The sequence below is a fragment of the Schizosaccharomyces osmophilus genome, chromosome 2 (genome assembly GCF_027921745.1).
Source record: "Schizosaccharomyces osmophilus chromosome 2, complete sequence".
In the NCBI taxonomy this organism is placed as follows: domain Eukaryota; kingdom Fungi; phylum Ascomycota; class Schizosaccharomycetes; order Schizosaccharomycetales; family Schizosaccharomycetaceae; genus Schizosaccharomyces; species Schizosaccharomyces osmophilus.
In genome coordinates this window covers 1,724,266-1,744,348 of record NC_079239.1, presented here as the reverse complement: position 1 = coordinate 1,744,348, position 20,083 = coordinate 1,724,266, and the positions used below count along the sequence as shown (strand labels likewise).

The 20,083-nt window shown below is 38.0% G+C and overlaps 11 protein-coding genes across 11 annotated transcripts; 7 read left to right on the top strand and 4 right to left on the bottom strand.

Annotated features, from left to right (window-relative positions):
• Positions 1-115: 115 nt before the first annotated feature.
• Positions 116-1,246, bottom strand: cpp1 (protein farnesyltransferase beta subunit Cpp1; the record flags this gene model as incomplete). The annotated part of the gene is made up of 1 exon (XM_056182086.1): positions 116-1,246. The coding sequence occupies one exon, from the start codon at positions 1,244-1,246 to the stop codon at positions 116-118; it is 1,131 nt and encodes a 376-aa protein (XP_056038671.1).
• A 114-nt stretch (positions 1,247-1,360) lies between these two features.
• Positions 1,361-3,667, bottom strand: bro1 (BRO1 domain protein Bro1; the record flags this gene model as incomplete). Its single annotated transcript, XM_056182085.1, has 1 exon — positions 1,361-3,667. The coding sequence occupies one exon, from the start codon at positions 3,665-3,667 to the stop codon at positions 1,361-1,363; it is 2,307 nt and encodes a 768-aa protein (XP_056038672.1).
• Positions 3,668-3,926: 259 nt separating this feature from the next.
• On the top strand, positions 3,927-4,387 carry rps2401 (40S ribosomal protein S24; the record flags this gene model as incomplete). Its single annotated transcript, XM_056182084.1, has 2 exons — positions 3,927-3,995; positions 4,052-4,387. 2 exons carry the CDS (start codon positions 3,927-3,929, stop codon positions 4,385-4,387), a joined length of 405 nt encoding a protein of 134 aa, XP_056038676.1.
• A 329-nt stretch (positions 4,388-4,716) lies between these two features.
• On the bottom strand, positions 4,717-5,385 carry use1 (SNARE Use1; the record flags this gene model as incomplete). The annotated part of the gene is made up of 1 exon (XM_056182083.1): positions 4,717-5,385. One exon carries the CDS (start codon positions 5,383-5,385, stop codon positions 4,717-4,719), a length of 669 nt encoding a protein of 222 aa, XP_056038677.1.
• A 988-nt stretch (positions 5,386-6,373) lies between these two features.
• pep7 (prevacuole/endosomal FYVE tethering component Pep7) lies at positions 6,374-7,969 on the top strand (the record flags this gene model as incomplete). The annotated part of the gene is made up of 1 exon (XM_056182082.1): positions 6,374-7,969. One exon carries the CDS (start codon positions 6,374-6,376, stop codon positions 7,967-7,969), a length of 1,596 nt encoding a protein of 531 aa, XP_056038674.1.
• Positions 7,970-8,536: 567 nt separating this feature from the next.
• sec62 (ER protein translocation subcomplex subunit Sec62) lies at positions 8,537-9,379 on the top strand (the record flags this gene model as incomplete). Its single annotated transcript, XM_056182081.1, has 1 exon — positions 8,537-9,379. The coding sequence occupies one exon, from the start codon at positions 8,537-8,539 to the stop codon at positions 9,377-9,379; it is 843 nt and encodes a 280-aa protein (XP_056038675.1).
• Positions 9,380-10,074: 695 nt separating this feature from the next.
• Positions 10,075-11,613, top strand: ssr1 (SWI/SNF and RSC complex subunit Ssr1; the record flags this gene model as incomplete). The annotated part of the gene is made up of 1 exon (XM_056182080.1): positions 10,075-11,613. The coding sequence occupies one exon, from the start codon at positions 10,075-10,077 to the stop codon at positions 11,611-11,613; it is 1,539 nt and encodes a 512-aa protein (XP_056038625.1).
• Positions 11,614-12,015: 402 nt separating this feature from the next.
• On the bottom strand, positions 12,016-13,911 carry gls1 (Glcoside Hydrolase family protein Gls1; the record flags this gene model as incomplete). The annotated part of the gene is made up of 1 exon (XM_056182079.1): positions 12,016-13,911. The coding sequence occupies one exon, from the start codon at positions 13,909-13,911 to the stop codon at positions 12,016-12,018; it is 1,896 nt and encodes a 631-aa protein (XP_056038624.1).
• Positions 13,912-14,003: 92 nt separating this feature from the next.
• On the top strand, positions 14,004-14,698 carry SOMG_03287 (uncharacterized protein; the record flags this gene model as incomplete). The annotated part of the gene is made up of 3 exons (XM_056182078.1): positions 14,004-14,036; positions 14,110-14,360; positions 14,392-14,698. 3 exons carry the CDS (start codon positions 14,004-14,006, stop codon positions 14,696-14,698), a joined length of 591 nt encoding a protein of 196 aa, XP_056038626.1.
• Positions 14,699-15,477: 779 nt separating this feature from the next.
• cul1 (cullin 1) lies at positions 15,478-18,075 on the top strand (the record flags this gene model as incomplete). Its single annotated transcript, XM_056182077.1, has 5 exons — positions 15,478-15,545; positions 15,594-15,680; positions 15,741-15,805; positions 15,889-15,965; positions 16,069-18,075. 5 exons carry the CDS (start codon positions 15,478-15,480, stop codon positions 18,073-18,075), a joined length of 2,304 nt encoding a protein of 767 aa, XP_056038539.1.
• Positions 18,076-18,476: 401 nt separating this feature from the next.
• Positions 18,477-19,772, top strand: slt1 (Schizosaccharomyces specific protein Slt1; the record flags this gene model as incomplete). The annotated part of the gene is made up of 1 exon (XM_056182076.1): positions 18,477-19,772. The coding sequence occupies one exon, from the start codon at positions 18,477-18,479 to the stop codon at positions 19,770-19,772; it is 1,296 nt and encodes a 431-aa protein (XP_056038541.1).
• Between the last annotated feature and the right edge of the window lie 311 nt (positions 19,773-20,083).

Sequence of the window (20,083 nt, the reverse complement as noted above, 5' to 3'; positions counted from 1 at the left end):
TCCAATTATTTATAAAGGCTCACAGTTCATTATATTGTAATTAATTATATTCCTATACTTCGTGAATCATAAACAAAGATTAAAACACTCATGTAAACTTAAACATGGTCGATAATTAAATAGCTTTAAAGTAGGATAGCATCTTTTTTTCCAAACCCAAAGGTATACAAAAAATGGGATGAGTCGGCAACAAAAAATTCAGAGTCGAATGTTGAGAAGGTTCAATCAACCAATCATTATCTTGTACTTTATAGTCATAAGCTATAGAAGACAACCCTAGTAGACAGTAACATGTATGGTATTGATCAGGTCGTTTGGGAGGCTTATCACGTAAACCACCAGACTTTCCTTGACAGCATTGAAGAATGTATTTTAGAAGTTTGTCTGAATTGTAAAATAAGGCATGTGTTACATTCTCAGACCTGTTACCATATCCAGATGCTAATATAAGGTGGCTTCCGCCTACCCACCAGCTATAGCAGCCATCCACAAGTTTGTTTGTTCTTCCAGAAAAGCCATAAAGAGCACGATCCTGCCTTTGCACTAACCATTTTACAAGACTTGGAATATCCAATTTCTGTATTCCTTGTAACAAAGCAATTGCGGCTAAAGCACAATATGTGTATCCACCATGCGCTTCAGCATAAGGAACACCCGCTAATCCACCCTCATATGTTTGGCAGTTGCAAAGCCATTCTAAAGTGCCCTTGAATAGATCGTGATCATTAGGAAGTCCCAAAAGGGACGCAACACAAACAACTGCATAGGCTGAACGAGCATCAGACTCGCCTTCTTGATTCACGCGAAAAGATCCATCAGCGTTTTTTAAGGAAAAAAACCACTGTAGTAGCCTTTCTTTGTTGATAAGAGCAAAGGCTTCGTCACAATCGCATAAGCAGATACTTAGTACAGCTGCATAAGTACTCAAAACATGTTCTTGTTGACCGTTTCCACCACAAAAACCACCGTTTTCACCTCGTAATTGACGAATAGTACTAATTGCTCTCGACCTAACAGGCCCGTCCAACTTTTTCACAACAGCTAAGGAATTAAGCTCCCAATAAACCATCCAGGCCTTAGAGGCATCTAAGACAGAAAAATAGCTAGGAAGCGGTTCTAACATTTTCTTTAAATAATCATGGTGCTTGGTAAAATGGAAAGGCTCCGGTCTATTCTGTAGCAAAGGTGCAACAGCTAAAGCTGTTTCTTCTTGTAAGGCCTGCGTATTAGTAAGCTCAACCATCATATTGGATATGTGAAATACTTCAATTTTTCATCAAAACTGCCATTAATGTCATTGCATACGCTTGGGGGACAAAGAAAAGGGGTAACAACCACCTGTTACCTAGAATTGACCTGGCTAGAGATGAAGATTTCGCATGTTGGAAGACAAGTTAGAATGGTTATTGGAATTCATGTTTGCTAGACATTGAGCTCCTTCCTTTCTTCTGCTTAATAGCCTATTTTTCAATTTTGAACCAAAATCCTCTATTTTCACTTCCAGAGAACGATAGTAATTCAATCCATTTGAGATACCTTCAGCGATTGCATTTGCAGTGATTGCCGACGAAAGGAGTCGAACAGATACGTCTTTGTTTTTGGTTAAGGATTGATTATAACAATCCAGTTTCTTATTAAAGTTAGGATTCCGCTTCAGTTTTTGAACAGCGTTTCTCATTTCTCCTACGAGTAGTTGTTGTTGACGATAAGATCCATGCAAACGATTCCGCATAGGGTCAAATTTTTTTAATTGTTGGGCAAAAAGCTGTTCAATGGCTATAGAGTTCTCACCCTTGTTGCTGTTTTGCATTAACGCTTCAGATATATCATCATGTAAACAGTTATCTTGGAGTGTTTTGAGGGTAACTTCACGATTTGGGACAAGCTTTTGTACCCGAGTTTGAAGCTCCTCTAGTAGATCCAACTGAATCTTCATCTCTCTCTCCAATTCTAGATTGTCATCCGGTAAATCTAATAAGTTTGGAACGTTGGAACTTTCCATCAAAGAAACCGCCGCTGATCCAAAAAGAGCGTCCATCTTATTGCTGTCACAAAGCGTCTCAATGTCTCCCTTAATCGATTGATATTGCTGGAAAATAGCTTTATCTATGGAAGCAGCTTTTTCTAAATCTTGAAAAAAAGAATGAATTTGTTGACGAAAAGGAGACGCAAATACCTGACTAGGAGACAACGTCCAGGCTGCACCAAAACGAGAGTTCATTTTAGAATTTTCTAAACTCTCTTTATCCAATTCGGATTCCGACTGAATTAAAATTCGTTTTAACTGAATTGGTTTCTCTCTTAAATGCTGAAACTGCTCTGAAAACTGTTGATGAACTATTTTTGTTCTGGCATCTGCCAGTTCCTTTGGCAAAGCAGAAGAGTCAGAATCCGAACGCGTCAGTTCTTGCAAATGCTCAACATCCAAAGAAGCAAACACGGTTGCTAACTGTGTATTTTGTCGTTCTACTTCCTCCTGTTCATATCGGAAAAGCTTCGCAGTTTCTTCAGAATACAAGGAGATGGCAGTAGTAACGGCACTAGGAACAAACGCTTTAAATAAGTCATCACCAACTACAGACTTTGCAGTCTCCTTTCCATTAAATAACTTGTCTAAAGTAAGATAAGGAAGCGCTTGTAAAGGTTGGATTTGTGGGAGTTCAGCTTCCCGAATGACAGGTTCGTGAAAAACAAAATCGTTGTCTTTCTCAGTGCTGTTAATTGATCCTTTTAAGCTGTCCTTTATAAAACTTGAAAGAGAATTCGTATATTCACTAGTGCTTTGCTTATGTATAAACTCGGGATCTGGTTTAACACATGAAAAAGATTTTTGGCCAGCTTGAAGCCTTATTTTAGCTTTATTGTAAAAACCAATAGCCAATCCATATTTTGAATCCTGTTTAAAGCTCTCAGCCATCAAATAACAAGATATACCTTCTAAAGTCTGATGCTTTGCAGATGCTAAGGAAACGAAAAAGGCATTTGGAGATGAATCCATAGATTCAAAAGAACGCAAGGAAGATTCGTATAAATTTGCAGCACTAGCAGATATTTTTGCTGCTAGAGACATGCTCATTTTGGACATCGACATGTGACCAAGTACACATTCTTGAGCCTGTGCAAGGAGTAGGTAATGGACTCCTAACAGAAACTGTGAATCAAAATCTTTTCCAGGAGCATGCAAAAAAGACTCCCGAATCATCTTAAAGATACCGGAAGCGCACTGAAGATAGTTCGCTGCTTGCTTATAATCCTGAACGGTGTACCGGGTAGCGTGAGTAGCAGCTAATCTTGAAAGCAAGCCAGCTAAGTTAAACAAAACGCAAGCACGTTCAAAGGCTAAGGATGACTGCTTATACCACGAATCACCTTTGGATAAACTATCATTCCATTCGAAGATAATGTTAATTCCATTTCCACCAGTGGGAAATCGAAACGACAAATAGTCCAATTGTCCATAGTAACAGTAAATCACGTTTTTCCCGGAGTTTGCATCGTCTGCTCCTAACATATTGTCGCGTAAATTGTTGAAGTTTTTGATTTCATCGTCTATATCGATGCTATTTCCATATATTCTTGAAACAAATGCCGTAAATGGCTCTACCCAGTCAATTCTCTTTGTTTCCTTCTTCTTCAAGAAGAAAAAAGGAGTCAATAACCTTTCCATTGCTACCTACTTCTTTTCAATGGCTTTGTCTCTAGTGTTTACTTGGTAAGCATAATACGCCTTTGCTATGATTATCACTCATTAGGGCTCATTATAATATGTTATATAACTTTTCGGTATTGCGAAGCACTACCTGTTAATTACATCCGGTTTTATGAGAAATAGTGCTGTGCGGTATTATCCAACACTTTGGACGTGACTGTTCTTTCTGGTAGTAAATTTCGAAACTTGCAAGCTACGAAGTTACAGCAAGACCAATATGAGTGAGGCGGTGACCATTAGAACTCGCAAGTTTATGACTAACCGCTTGCTTCAACGCAAGCAAATGGTAAGAAGAAAAGACATTCGGCTATTTCTGACAGGATGACTAACTGGGATTATTAGGTCGTTGACATTTTGCACCCTGGCAAGGCCAACCTTTCCAAGAATGAACTTCGTGAAAAGTTGGGTCAAATGTACAAGGCCGATGCTGACAGCATTACTGCCTTTGGCCTTCGTACTCAATTTGGTGGTGGCAGATCTACAGGTTTCGCCTTGATCTACGACTCCAATGAAGCCATGAAGAAGTTTGAACCTCACTACCGTTTGGTTCGTGTTGGCCAAGCTCAACCTATTGAGAAGGTTGCTCGTCAACAACGCAAGCAACGTAAGAATAGAGGCAAGAAGGTCTTCGGTACTGGCAAGCGTCTTGCCAAGAGAAAGGCCAAGAACCAAGATTAATGAAATTCTTTGGTATATAAAAAGGAACACAATAGTTATCTTAGCGTTTTTTCCTCATTGATGAGATTTTCAAGTGATCGGTACATTCAAAATTCGTTAATGGTTGTTTACTCTTAATTGAGGCTAGTATTGTATAAACAAATGTGAAAAATTCGAAAACAGTAAGCACTTACTTTTGCTAATTGCCATACCTCTTGTATTTACAGTAGTAGAGTTGTAACGTTGATTGGATATACTAAACTTTGCAGGCAAGAGCAATTCGAAGCTTTTCCCTGTCTTCATAGCTAAGAAATACAATAAATACATATCGATTAGATTGTGAATTGTCATTAGTTTTGGTTTTTCGTAAACTGTAAAATAAACATCATAATTAGGAACGAAATGACCACGGCGAGAACCATTCCGATCTGTAACCAGAAGGAAAGCTTTTTCGATTTTGTAAAGTCTTTCACTTTTTGATGTGTGTTGTCAAGGCTTTTTGCGTTTTTGTCTAACAGAGAGCCCGCCTGTCCTACTACTTGGTTGTCATTTACCAAAGCATTTGTAAAAGAGATTGCATTTTCTTTCAAGGCGGATGCCATGTGAAGTAGAGAGTCAGAAATATCTGCTTGGACGGACCGTTGATGATTCAGAAGCTGTGAATTACCAAATTGTAAGTGCTGCTCTTGCTGTCGTTCGTGGGTTTCCCGTTTGCGAATTTCCTCCATTGTCGATGCTGCTTCTTTTTCTTGTTCCTTCTTAAAATTGTTTTCTTCATGCTCTATTTTAGCTTCAAGAGCTACTCTCAGATCGTTGATCCGTCCTTGGAGAGTCAAGATTCGAATTGACAATCCTTCTGGTTCTCCCACTCTTTCCAATTGGCACTTTCCTTCTTTCCAAAGGTTTTTCCGAGCATAATCCAAATTTTTCTCAACTTTGCAAAGTTCTAATGGGTCTACAAAAGAGGATTGCTCTTGTCGAAATCGTCGTTCCAATGTATACACCAAATCTTCACTCATAATCGTCCAAATTAACGTTTCTCAATTTAAGGATCAACTATATCCTTTTCTTTGTATTTTGATCTTGAATGTCACAGGCTTTCCCTGTGTTTTTGTTTTTGCGAACTAATGTGGTAAAACCCAAGTCATGAGAAACTCACAATCCTGAATATCGTAGACTAGTCTGTCTCTTCGTCTATGTATTTCTTTTCTATACCAAAGTTAATTTAAAAATTGGATACACAGAGGCATATTGAAATATCTGTCTGTGAATTCGATTTGATTTTCTTTGCATGAATATTCTTAGCATTCTTCTTAGAAAAATACTTACCGTTCTTTATAAACCGATTTTTACTCTTGTAAACAACGTTCTCTCTTCATATCTTCATGACAATTTATACACAATTTCGATTTTATTTAGTTATTTATTAGTGCAATGTAGCGAGTCAATTGACAGAAAATAGGCTTGAAACAGATTTAAAGGAAGAATAAATATTTGAATTTCTTTAATAAATTTCCTATTTATTATCCATCTTGCCTTTTAGTAAAGACTAATTCCCTGTATTCGTTTTCTGGAAGTACAACGAGCCATGTTATAAAGGAGACCCAAATCCTTGCTAATCTTCTATGATTTAATCAATTTTAATTCTTTGCTTAATTGTTTCTTTACTACCAGAAAATGAAACGTTTAAGGAAAGAGTAAAGCAATGATCAAGGCTTCCTCACCACTCATGTCGTACATACACTTTCAAGATATCTCCAACTTTCCCTTGTAATTTATTTATCTAAATTAAAAAGTATTTGAAAATTCACTACTTAGAATCTACTTTGATTCATATATGACCTGTTTACTAGGATTCAATAACGTATAATTAAAAGAAAGGACTGTCTGAAGCGCTCTTTTGTATGTATTGACTGGACGAAAAGAAAGTACTGGAATTTAAACCGAACCAAGTCTATTATTTTTCCTGTAGATAACATACAGAGAGAATTGGCAAAAGAATCTAGAATGCAAAATGGCAAAAGACGAATTGGCGCTCGAGTTCCATCGAACAATTCAAGGAGTACTAATCACAGCGAGAGTTTAAGCGAATCGATTAGTCTTCAAAGATCCGTTGAATGCCCAATTTGTGGGTTGGAGTTACCAAACTTACAGTCCTTAAATGATCACATAGACATCACTCATATTACCCTGGAAGAAGAAACACAGCCAAAGCATCAAGACTTTGTCAATTCTTGGTTTTTGAGAACGATCAATGGAGCCACTACCCTGCACGCAAAAGCTGCCCAGCGGTTGCTGAAGCTGGAACCTTATGAACAAAATGGGGATCAGACTGGTGCTATCGGTATTGAAGCTACAAAGCTTACGGATCCGGTTATTGCGAGAGAGCATTGGCAACCAGAAGTTGCCGATATGAAATGCTATGATCCCACTTGTGACAAAGTCTTAAATTTTGTGAATGGACGTATCCATTGTCGCAGGTGTGGTTATGTATTTTGCAACTATCATACTCTATACCAAGCTAAGCTTTCGGTTTCAGCAGGTTATGATCCAGATTTTGGATTTTGGTCCCGCGTATGCAAACAATGTTACGAAAATCGGCCAGGCTACGACGATGTACATGGCCAATCTCGTTCTCGATTTCCCACCTTCGAAAGCTTTCGGAAGCCGATTGCTGACAAAAGGAGGATCGAGTTTCTTCGTTTAGAGAAGCGCATGCAGCGACTTCAATTTCTATGGTCCTCCGAAGAGGTATCCGTTTTAGATGCGTTACTGAAGAACAAAGCAAAGAAAATGGAACAGGAAATTGTAAATTGGCAAGAAGACTCAGAGGTGGAAACGTGTCCTGAATGTGAAAACGAGTTTACTTTAACTCGCCGTCGGCGGCATTGTCGGTTATGTGGAAGAGTTGTTTGTCGATTCTGTGTGCTCGAAATTTTGCATTCGAATCATTTCCAAAATCTTTTGATTTGCAATTCGTGCAATCAAAATTATTTCAAAACCCTCGCCTTTCGAAAAGACAAGAAGCATATTCCGGGGTATGTATTACACATCAACCATTTACAGGTGTTTCGCCATGCGCTTCAAAACTACATCAAATTATACAAAGAAAACTTGGCAGAATTACTGAGTGGAAGTGTAGTCACTCAAGAGTTGCTACGCAAAACGAAGGAAGTTCGTCAAAGATTTTCAGACTTGTGCTTGAAGTATGAATCTACGATCAAAAAAATTTCCTCTTATTCAGTAAATACAGAAGACGAAGAACGCCTAAAACATTGCATATGTGCCGAAGGAAAGAGCTTCTTACAAGAGACAGCTCTTCATTTACAAGCTATTCCTCGGCTCCAAGTTGGACAAAGCTGGTCTTCACAGATGGAACAAGATACACTAGCTAGGAAGAAAGAAGCTGAAGAAAAGCAAAATGAATATATGCAGATGAAAATCGTGATAGAGGAACAAGTGTTCCTTGTTGAAGACATGATACGAAAGGCCAAACTTAAACGAAAGTTCTCCGAAGTAGATACTCTAGTGCAAAGTTTAAGGCCTTTGCAGGATGAAATTCGGAAGCTTGAAGAAAGCATTGAAGAACTGAATGTATCTTAACGTCAATTCCCTCTTCGTTTGTTTTCACTTTGTTAAGGCTACTTTTTGCCGGTATCAAGTTCACTTACTCTTAAAATAAGTGCAACGGTTTGTTAATTAAAAATGATCCAACCTTCTTTTGTTTTTGACTGTCCCCATGATTATGTTCTAGAGCCCAGACATGTCGAAATTACTTTGAACGAATATAATGCCAATTGACCGTAGTTAATTACATTTAATTGAAACCTACAAGCTCCAGCTCAAACGTTAGAAATACAGAAATCCGCTACTTTCATACTAAATACTACGAAACATTTTTATATGATGATGTTACCACTTTTACATAAAGACCTTCTGCATATCAAAGGTTTTTTATTTTTTATTACTTTTTCTAATAGAGAGTAAGATTTCATTTCTTTATGTTTACCTGTAGAAATCAGCCTCTCTTTGGGTTAGCATATCATCAAACACATCCTATTACACTGGAAGAACGAACTTCGTTACCCACAAATGTAGATTACGAACGTATCCAGAGCATCTACCTTTTCTCCAAAAACGAAAGAAAATTTCATAGAAAGGGAATTTAGCATGAATAATCCTACCATACCTGCCCAGAATGACCAAGAAACGCGTGCGTTTGCCATCCGATTCACAAACTATTTGAAATCTCGCCCAGAGTTGAAAACAAAGCCTGCGATACTTAATGGAAAACGTGTCTACTATTTTAGAGTGAAAAGAGCTTATCGGTTTTTAACCTCAGATTCGTACCCACCGAAAAAGGTAAAAGGATTTCCCTCTATTTCAACACGCGAAGATGTGGTTGACGTGTTCAAGCTTTTAATCATGAACTCTATGATGGTTCGCGTTGACAAGCTTCCCCCAAAGCAAAAAAAGCAGCAGGTTGTGGAGCTGCAAGTGAATCGGACGCAAGATTTCCAGGATGACATGCACTACGTCTGGCTGTATGAGCCTTTGCAAAAGCGTGTTATCGTTTTAGCAGTTTTGTTTGCTTTACTTGTACTAACACTTGTTCTATTCCCTCTGTGGCCTATGTCTATGCGTATAGGAGCTTGGTATCTTAGTATGGCCGGTTTGGGGATTATAGTTTTGTTTTTTGCCTTGGTCGTCTTTCGTTTTATATTCTATTGTCTCACTGCTCTTGTTGCAAGTCCTGGACTTTGGTTGTTCCCTAATTTACTCGCTGACGTCGGCTTTTGTGATAGTTTCAAACCGGTTTGGGCTTGGCATAATACTAAACCAGAAGTGAAGTCTAAGAAAGGAAAAAACAATTTTAAAAATACTTCCCCTTCCGTTAGCTCTACGGAAAAACAATCCTCTGCTGCTACATCCACATCTGCCGAACCTCATTACACAGGTACTTCCTCAAAAACTGGTCCGAGAAACCCTACTATAGAAGAAGTGCATGAGTAAAAACATTTTTGGCAAAACTTTTACGAAAAGATAAATTCCGAAAATTGTTTGCTTGCTTAGAATGACATTCGTTCATTGTCAGCGCATAGACCAGCACTGTCGACTCTTCTCCATAACTGTGTTACATTTAATGTGCTTTGATTGTTTCCTTTGTTATCATCTCGATACTAATATTCTTTTAATATGAGCAAGTACATTCATCTATGGTTGCTAGCTAGTCTTTAATGATTTTGGTAGTAATTCCTGTTTCAAAGGAAAATTTACATTTTATTTCATTTAAAGTATAATTTAAATCATATTAAAAAGCTTCAAATCAACCGTTTCCTTCCTTTTCCATCTTGTGAATGTTTTCTTTTTTTTTTATGAGAACCGAGTTGTGCCGATCGTATTATCACCTGAAGTAGTACTTCATTAAACACGACAGGAAAAAAAAAACAAATAATGTTGCCCATAATTTCCTTCGCTCATAGATTTCAACCATATGAAGCTAGTACATAATTCACCTATTCAGCCTTTGGACCTCGTATTTTCCATCCATTTTTTACAAACACTACTCAGCGTCTTATATGCATGATTAATGTTTCTTTTCTGTTAGATTAAACATTCTTTAAATTCAAGGCTTTCAGAGGTACATTTATATTATTTACAAGATTTTAAAACACGTTTTTGATTGTTTAAGGGAAAAGTAAAACAAAATGTCTGAGCCAGTCCAACTTCCTACCGATTCTAACGTTCCTATGGATATTGAGGAAGAAAAAATAGAATTAGAAGACAATGAGCCGAAGGATGAAGCTAAAGAGTTTTTACTGAGTCAATTACCTTCTGTAGAAATTCCTGAATGGGCTCAGTGGTTTGATTTCAGTAATATACATGAGATTGAGAGAAACAGCAACCCCGAGTTCTTTGACAATAAGAATTCTTCTAAAACTCCTCAAGTTTACAAAGAGTATCGTGATTTCATGATTTGCGCTTTTCGACTAAATCCGAAAGCCTACCTGACATTTACTGCTTGTAGACGTAATTTAGCAGGCGATGTTTGTGCTGTTTTACGTGTCCATCGATTCTTGGAACAATGGGGACTTATAAACTATAATGTAGACCCTTCTACACGACCCTCAAAAATTGTCCCGCCTTCTACAAGCCATTTTCAAGTTTTGGCTGATACTCCGAGAGGATTGGCACCTCTTGTCCCTCCCCCTCCTTCCTCTATTCCTCGTACTCAACCATATAATCTACAACCTTCTATTCTCCGCAAAAATATCTATGACTCTGAGGTTGAGGAGACTTTGAAGGGCAATGCTCCACGACCGTCTCCGGCTGCCATGGAAAATCAAAACATTGAAAAAAAAGAAGCACCAGCTCCTACTCATTGCTATTCTTGCAGTTGCATTCTTAGCGGCACTTACTATACTAGCGATTCCGACCCTCCTCATTCAATTTGTTCGGTTTGCTACGACCAAGAAAGATTTCCTCCACCAAAAACACCTCATAATTATAGAAAAATTGATCCTTTTTCGAAAAAGGATAATACGCATTGGACCTCACAAGAAATGAACCTTTTATATGAAGGCCTTGATATGTTCCCAGAGGACTGGTCCGAAATTTCCAGGCATGTTGGCACCAAAACGATAGAGCAATGTATATTGAAATTTCTAAATCTTCCTTCTACAGATAGGGAGCTTTTTCAATCTTCCTCTACCCCATATCCCGGAGTGCGTCCTTTACAAGACAAAAGTCCGGTTTTGTCTGTCGTGACATTACTATCAAAATTGGTGACGCCGTCTTCACTCAAAAACTTAAATTCAGTTAATGCTGGAAACAATTCAACTAAAGAAGTTGAAAGTCGTACTCCATCACATATCAAAGATGAAAGTATGGATATTGACAATGCCAGCTATGATATATCTGAAGATTATCTTTCTGACGAGGAAAAACGAATGTCAACTACTATGAAAGAGGCTATGGACACCCAATTGAAGTTGATTGATTCCAAGCTTTCCCATTTTGATTATTTAGATCAACATGTACGACTTAAGTCTCAAGAATTGGATTTATTTGCCCAAGAAACTTATAAAGAAAAACTCTATATGAAAAGAGAATGCATTGCAGCCAAAAAGAAAATTGAGCAGCGCTTACAGTCAAAGGATTCCTCTAGTAATGTCTCACCTTTTCAGTCGTCTACTGCCACCCCAACGTTACTTTCTATGCAGTCCTCTTCAGGTATGAACCTGTAAATGAATAAGGGAGTAAGGACAACTTAAAAGAGCACATCGCTCTGTACACAATTTGATAAGAACATGCTGTATGGAGTACTACTACACATTTTCTATTTTTATCAATTTTATGAATAAAATATTGACTGCGTATTAATGATATGGGGTCTTACTTTATAAATTTTTTGGCATTTTTATTGAGTTAAGATTAAACACACTAGAAAGAACAAAACTTTTGAATTTTAAATGTAATCAAATTACATAAGTTTCATGATATGCAACAAATTAAAGAAATCTTATAAAAAGAAAGAAAAAGAGAGGAACCGAGTAAAATGAATACTAATGCCAATTGAAAAAATAAAGAACGAAATAAAGGTGCAGTCAATTGGAACCCAAATCATGAAATCATAAGTATTTGAAAGCCTAACAACCATCCATCAATTTGTTCTTAGGACGCTTATACCCAGCCATTTCCCAACTAGTAGTATTGTAGTCACGATAGGCTTTAGGATGCTTACTTATATACTCCGTAGTCGGATAGCCTTTAGGATCACACCCAAGCTCATGTTTCGAATTACTCGAAGTATCCTGGTAAATACGCACGTAGTCAATGTACTGCGTTTGAGGGAAACTTAATTCGTACCAGTAAAAGTAAACCCATGAGGGTGAGATACCCATATTCAGAATAACAATCAAAGGTTCTTCACTTACGCCACGAGCTCCGACATTTCCATTAGGACCGATGGCAGGTTGGTACATAGTCCAAGTATAGTTTTCACCAACAAACCATGAAATGAAAGAATCTGCGTCGTAACCGGGCTGATAATCAAATCCATATATTTGATACGCTCTGTTACCCAACCAAGTATTGTTCAATTGTGTGGCGACAGACAAAGCTTGCTGATATACACCACCCGTCCAACCGTTAACTTCTGAAACACTTTGGTTGTAGACAACGACATAGTCGTAATTAGGAAAATAAAACATATCGTAAGGAGCAGTTTGAAGAGATTGAGAAGCAACGGGCATAGTCTCCATTTGGACCGATCCATTGTAAGGAATTGCAGCACCGAACGTCCCTTCTAAACAATCAATTTCAGGAGCACCACGACCTTTTCCGGGACTCGGGTGTTCGTATCCTTGGTCATCGCAAACACAACTGGGAAGTCTTTGTCCACCAAGGAACGATATGCCACTGGGGTCAGATTGATTAGGAGTGATCCCAGCATCGCAGCTGTTATAAGCATAAGGCCAAACTCCGTCGGAAGTAGCTAAATAACCGGGACGAACCAAGTTTCCGATTGTCCAAATACCAGGCCATAGACCAGGAACTCCTGGTGAACCACCTAAAGAAGCGGAAACCTCTATTCTTCCGCCTTTAAAGCACATTTTATTCCAACTCGTAATCATACCACTCCTGAAATTCAGATTGTGAGTGAAGAATGCATCCATTCGAAGTCTAAGGGTGCCATTTGCTGTTGTTGGCGTATCGGCGTCGTAATATTCATAATCACTAGTAGCGGCATAGTGCAAGTCAGTAGCTTCCCAAAACTGATCATCACCATCATAAAATGTACGACCAGGCTTATTAAATTCATCCGAGAATACCAAATCTAAATTGCCTAAATGTGGGACATTTTTCGTGTAAGCATCTTGAGGAGTATCAGGATCGACAAGAGACTTGCTACGAAGAATGCTTAAGCTCCTAAACTTATGATTGGTAATACCATTATCAGAGGTACTTGCGAGAGCGTTATGTCCAGTATAAGTGAGAATTGGCAAGCCAATGAAGAGCATACCGGTACCTGAAATAAGGAAGATAAGGAAAAGCAATTGCATTAAACCTTCTCCACCCACGAAGTAACTTATTCTTTTAGTATCCTTTGCAGGTAAAGGATAGTGCAAAAAGTCATCTATCTCTTTATCTTCTTTGCTCAATGCAAAATCATGGTCACCAGCTGTAGGGCCGGCGAAAGCAACAGCTTCTAAGCGGTTGATGTTTTCAATGTCATCCACGAGGCTGTTGTTTTGAGGAGGTGACGTTGAATACATGCCAGAGCTATTACTCGCATCCCCATTAGGATATCTATTATATGTTTGGGGACTCGGGCGAGAATAACCACTAGCTCTTCTACCACCAACTCCGACAGCTAATGCACCGCTGTTGACGTTATGATTAGAACCATTGTGCAAAAGACGAGTAGAAGAATCATTTAAATTTGTAAAGGAGGAAGCACTGGTGTCCCGCGAATTATACATAGATCCAATATCATTAACATTCGCAGGAGGCTGATTGCCTCTGGGCGTATCGTCGTACATGTTAATTTCTTATACCAAAAGAAGCTTAAAGAATTTAGAAATGAATTGCAAAAGAAAGCAATTCTATTGAAAATGTCTGAAGGAATTTCAACATGAACTTCGTGGGACCCACAAAATTATTCAAGGTAAGTAAGGAAAAGATAGACTCTTTCAATCCAAAACTGTTCTGTTAAGATCTTCACGACTAACTAAGTGAAGGAGCCAAAGGTTGAAAAGGGGGCAGAAATAAACTACAAATCAATATGTAGTAACAAAAAGAACAAAACGAGGATTATCTCAAAAGGCCACAATACTATGAAAGAATGTAGAAGAAAAAGGGGAATAGAAAAGCAATTAAACGAGCGAAAACAGCGTTTGGCAACAGATTCTTCAGGTGCTATTCAATCACCTATTTTTATGAAAAAGAAATGCACGGCTTTTAACTTAGCAAGTCCGATAACGAGAAAAAAGTATGGGTTATAAATAAATACTAGATACAAGTGTTACTGTATATAGCGGAAATATGAATATCGTAAATAGAGATTTCCAAAAGATTGGGCTGTGTAACAGAAAAGAGTTACAAAATCAAAATGAATTAATTAGTCGTGTCTTTGATATCAGCGTTCGAGTTAGTAAATTCAATATCAAGGAAGTTACTATATATGCACTCTATACAGAAATGCAGCAAACTCTTGGTCGAATGAAAAGGGCTCAAATTCTCGAAAGTAAATGTAAAAAGGATTCTAGTCAAAATCCGTTTACCCTTTCTCTTTTATACTGTCTCACAAGGGATCACCCTTTTCCCTAATTAATAGTAGTAGTAGTAGTAGTAAAGGGAGAAGTTAGAATCCAGTTGAAGCTAGCCATCCGTCGTTCCAGTGCCTTGCGCCTTTCTGTAACCTAGGCCGAGTAACAACTTTTGATAATAAAGAATTCTTCAGGCTGTAAGAGGGCTGTTCTATAGAAATAACTTTGATTGACTTTAATGCTTTTTTTCTTTCTTTTTTTTTTCTTTGTGGAGAATTAAGCTCAATGTTTTTGGCCGTGTTGTTTTCCTATCGTCCATACTCTTGACGCGTTCACTGTCTTTTGTTTCTATCAGCTGTGAGACGACTCCCCTTCGATTCAAAGAGGATTTTTGCACTTTTTTTGTTTTATTAGAAGATGACTTTATTCATAATACTGACATTCAGCTCCTTGTTTTTGTATTTTCTTATTATCATATCAAAGGTTTTAGGCGAATTTAGTATGATGATACCTCATAAAAGTAACAATAAGGCTATCCTTAAATTCAAAACGTTTCTACCATAAAATATCGTTTCTAAACGATCTAGTTTCAATATTCTGTACTCTATATCCAAAGTAATACTACGCAACTGAATTTTCATTTTAAAAGAAAAGTCGTACTACCGTAAATCAGATTGTATACTCCGTTTGAGCTCACTATATGAGTCTTGGCCTCTATACTCCTAAGCAAACGTAGGCCATACGGACGAAACTAGCTTTTCGCCAACCACCATTGCTTTTTTGCTGTAACGTTTATTTGAAAAGTCCTATTATAATTGTTGTAGTGTGATAATATAGTTCATGACGGTGCCGAGAAAAAACAATAATGATCTTCCCCATGTCGAAAAATATGATTCTTTAAACGGAACGTATGGCATAGACGAGCAAACAAGTCTTTGATACTAATCATTGAATAGGTGGGATTTTCTAAAAGATGGCGTCTTGCATATTTTGGATCGATTGGATGAAGGAATGTCAATTACTCGCTATATGGAGCTCTATACGTACGTTGAACGGTGCTTGAGGCAAGAAATTAAGGGTTTTTGGCTAACTTGATATTATAGTGCTATCCATAATTACTGTGCCGATGCTTCAAAAACAATGTCGGTAGAAAGCTTCAGCGATCAGAGTATGTAAACTTTGTTGTCATGTAGAACGAGAAATCATGTCTCTTTCCATTCATTGGGATGTATGGACTAACATAGTAATTAGCTGCGAACGTTTTGGGGGAGGCTTTATATAACAACTTGGTGTTGTACCTAAAACAGTATTTGACAAAGCTGCGAACGGTATGTGTTTCTGATGAGTATGCATGTTGAATTTTATAAGCATTTCTTGGTTATTTAGTTGCATCCCATCTTTTTTAACAGATTTGCTAACTTTTTGTAATAGGCATCACTTTCAGAAACAACTCATGAAGACAGATTAGCAGCCTACGCCAAGTATTGGACCCGATTTACAACGTCTTCTAGGTTCCTTCATCATCTATTTGGGTACCTTAACAGATATTGGGTGAAACTGAAAAACCGATTTTCTGATACCGTAGTTTATGATATCTATACACTGTGTCTCGTATCGTGGTACCATCACGTTTTTGCGCATATACGCGATGATATGCTTGCAAGTCTGTTGTACATACTTAACAGAAAACGATCGCACGAGCCCGTTGATATGAAGGATGTGAAAGTTTGTGTTGATTCTATCACTTCATTAAGTTTCGACAAAGCAGATATGCCAAAGGCGAATTTGAATTCTTACAAAGCATTCTTCGAAACAAGATTCATATCATCGTCTAGAGAGTTTTACGGTACTGAATCTTCTCAGTATATCTCAGTGCATTCCATAACCGATTACCTTGGAAAAGCAGAGAGCCGACTCTTAGAGGAAGAAGAGCTTGTTCACTTGTATTTGCACGAGTCCACGCTAAAGCCATTGTTGGAAGCTGTAGAGGATGAGCTAATTACTAAACGCGCTGAAGTTTTACATAATGACTTTTCGCGTATGCTTGATGAAAATTGCCATAGTGATATTGTTAGAATGTATCGCTTAATGTCAAGAACTCCAAATGGACTACAACCATTAAGAAAGTCATTTGAAGATTACGTTAAACGGTCCGGATTTCTTGCTGTTGCTAGAATTGTGCCTGAAGGCAACAAGGTATCTGAGGTAGATCCCAAAGATTACCTTGATATGCTTTTGTCAACATACCTATCTTCCAAAAAGCTTGTCGACACAGCTTTTCAAGGGGACGCAGATTTTACAAAATCTTTGGATACATCTTGCAGAGAAATTGTGAATCGCAATGTCGTCTGTCACCCTTCTTCGTCACGGTCTCCGGAACTATTGGCGAAATATTCAGATTCTGTTCTACGCAAGAACAGCAAGGCTGCCGATGTTGATGATATAGAAAACACCTTAACTTCCATCATTATTATTTTCCGCTACGTCGAGGATAAAGATGTGTTTCAAAACTTTTACACGAAGCTATTGGCCAAACGATTGGTCAATGGAATGTCAAACTCTCAAGATGCAGAATCCGGAATGCTTTCCAAGCTGAAGGAAGTTTGTGGATTCGAGTACACCAGCAAACTGCAGAGAATGTTTCAAGATATATCTTTGTCTCAGGAGTTAACCGAGTCTTTCCGCCAACTTCCAGAAATACAAAAGTCACCCATTGATTTTTATGCTATGGTTTTGGGAACATCATTCTGGCCGTTAACAGCTAGTTCCTCTAATTTCCACATCCCATCCGAATTAAAATCCCTTTACGAACGGTTTGAAGGTTATTATAATACCTGTCATAATGGTCGGAAGTTAAGTTGGCTTTTTCATTTGTCTAAAGGAGAAATCAAAGCACGCATTAATCCCAATTCCACCATCACTTATGTATTTCAAGTGTCTACCTTCCAAATGGCTGTCCTGCTGCTGTACAACCAAAGAGATTCATACAAGTATGAAGAGTTGTTGCAACGGACTGGATTGAATCGTGACATACTAATTGGAATTCTCAACATTTTCTTACGCGCAAAAGTTTTGTTATTACAGGAAGGGAAGAACCTTGGAGAGCCGGATAGTGTCTATACTATAAACAAAAACTTTAAGATGAAAAAGATTCGTGTTCAACTCAACTTGCCAATCAAATCAGAACAAAAACAAGAAGTAGTGGAAACTCAGAAAACAATCGAGGAAGATCGGAAGTTGCTGTTACAATCTGCCATCGTACGCATTATGAAAGCTAGAAGGACGCTGAAGCATGTTGTTTTGGTCAAAGAAACCATAGATCAAATTAAAAGCAGATTTGCCCCTCAAGTCTCAGATATTAAGAGATGTATTGATATGTTGATTGAAAAAGAATATCTAGAGCGACAAGGACGTGATGAATATGTTTATCTTGCTTAAATTTCTTTAATTGTTGTTTATTAGAATATCGTGGTGTTAATAATTTATCCTATTTCTCTTTTATTCTTTTGTTTATAGCCATCACCAAAATTTCGTTCATACTGTAGGCAAAGTTCTTACTCTTCATAACTACAGAGATTAGCGAAAAGCCAGCTTCGTTTAAAACAACCCTAAGCAGTAAATATTGGAACCGAACTTTATCCTAAATATTACTTTAAGCGAGGAAAGTCGGTTTTCTAATGAAACTTTGTAGATGTTTCCGGTATTTTCTGGTAATATGGGAGTTTACGACATAAATTGGGCACAACTGAGTAACACTAATTATACCTTTACCAATATCAAAAGTAGTAAACAAAGTCAGGAATCAGGTTTTCATTGTTTTGGAGAAGGAAAAATTTGATATGGCAGCCTTTTTTCGTTTAATAGATCCTCATGGAAATGAATATGAACATGTGCAAGATCATAGTTTACAACTCGCTCTCGAAGAACTTGATCAACAAATTGAAGTGATTCAACAACAAGAACGCCAATTAAAATTCCGGAAGCGTGCTATTGATGATGCTAGACAAGAAGTCTTACAACAAATTCAACACCGAAAGTTCCGTCAGTATTTGCATGAGCGAGAACAGGAAGCCCGATTGCAGGAATACTATTTAGAGGAATTACAGGAACGCAGAGCCTTTGAACAAGTTATACGCACAATCATTCAAAAGAGATATGAGGATGACGAAACTCAAAGAAACGTCCAACGCGAGAAAGAAGCCAGGAGGTTATTACGAAGGATTTTAGTTTCAGATCCTTCCAACACTCAGCTGGTAGTACCCAGAAACTTTCACCAATTCTTCATTAATCATCCTATAGTGGAACATCTTAACTCTTCTGATGAGCAACCTAGGACAATTGAAAATACCGAATATCCTCAAAGAACATCTCAACCTGTACAATATGGTTCACCTATAACTAGGAAATCGGATATTCCGACTGAAAATCCAAAAGAATTCCACATCCGACTTCAACAACCTTTAGCAGATGAAGGTCCTCACGTTGCGGAAATTCCTCATTCGCATGAAAAAGCCCACAAACATTCTCACCAGGCTCCTTTTGATGATGATTTGACCCATGGTGAACTTACAGAGTTGAATGAATACCTTTTAGGTGCTCAGCGACGTTTGAACAAGCGCGGCAATGCTAGAGAGCATCACGATCCTTCTCAAGCACTTCCTGGTACTTTTCTCTTTGGAAAGATGGCTAATGCTCCTGTAAATCCCGATCCCGAAGTTATCGAACCTGAAGAAGAAATTCCAACCCAAAGAAGAAATCCTTTGGAAACTCTACTTTCTAGCGGACACTATTCCGTTGTTAACAGCGACGATGAATCGGGCCCTCCTGAATATCAATCCACCCAATCCGAGAAACAGAGTGCTTCTCCTAATACCCGGGAAACTGTTTTTTCTGCTACTTCAGAGACACCACACTCCACCAACTTGCAACCCGAGCACCATACTACTACACCGTCAATGGAGTATCCTTCAAGCAACCCCAGTAATGTTCCCACTAATTTGACAACGAACGACAAAAAAGCTGCAAGCAACCAGCCAAACGGTGAGCAAGACAATGCTTCTTCCACACGTCCTGTATCTCAAAGTTCTGTTCGACATAATGTTACAGTTGAAGAAGTCCCTGATGAAGACGCATAGATTTTTGGATTTAAACAATATTATTTATGTTGCCTGTTTCTCCTAGGTGCAGTGTGTTCATAAATACCATTTGTATAATATGTTGACTCTTTTTTTACCCCAAGTGAAACTCCCTTTTTATTTACGTTTATTTCATTACGAAAATTAAATAATACCTTCCAATTTTTTTAATCTCATTGTCTTCGCGGTGTATGTATTTTTAATAGATGTAATGCGAACATACAGAAATGTGAAGTGTATATGCACATTATTGAAAGTGGTGAAGCTACACATGCTACTACACAAAAACTAAAGTTTTTAACCCATCATTC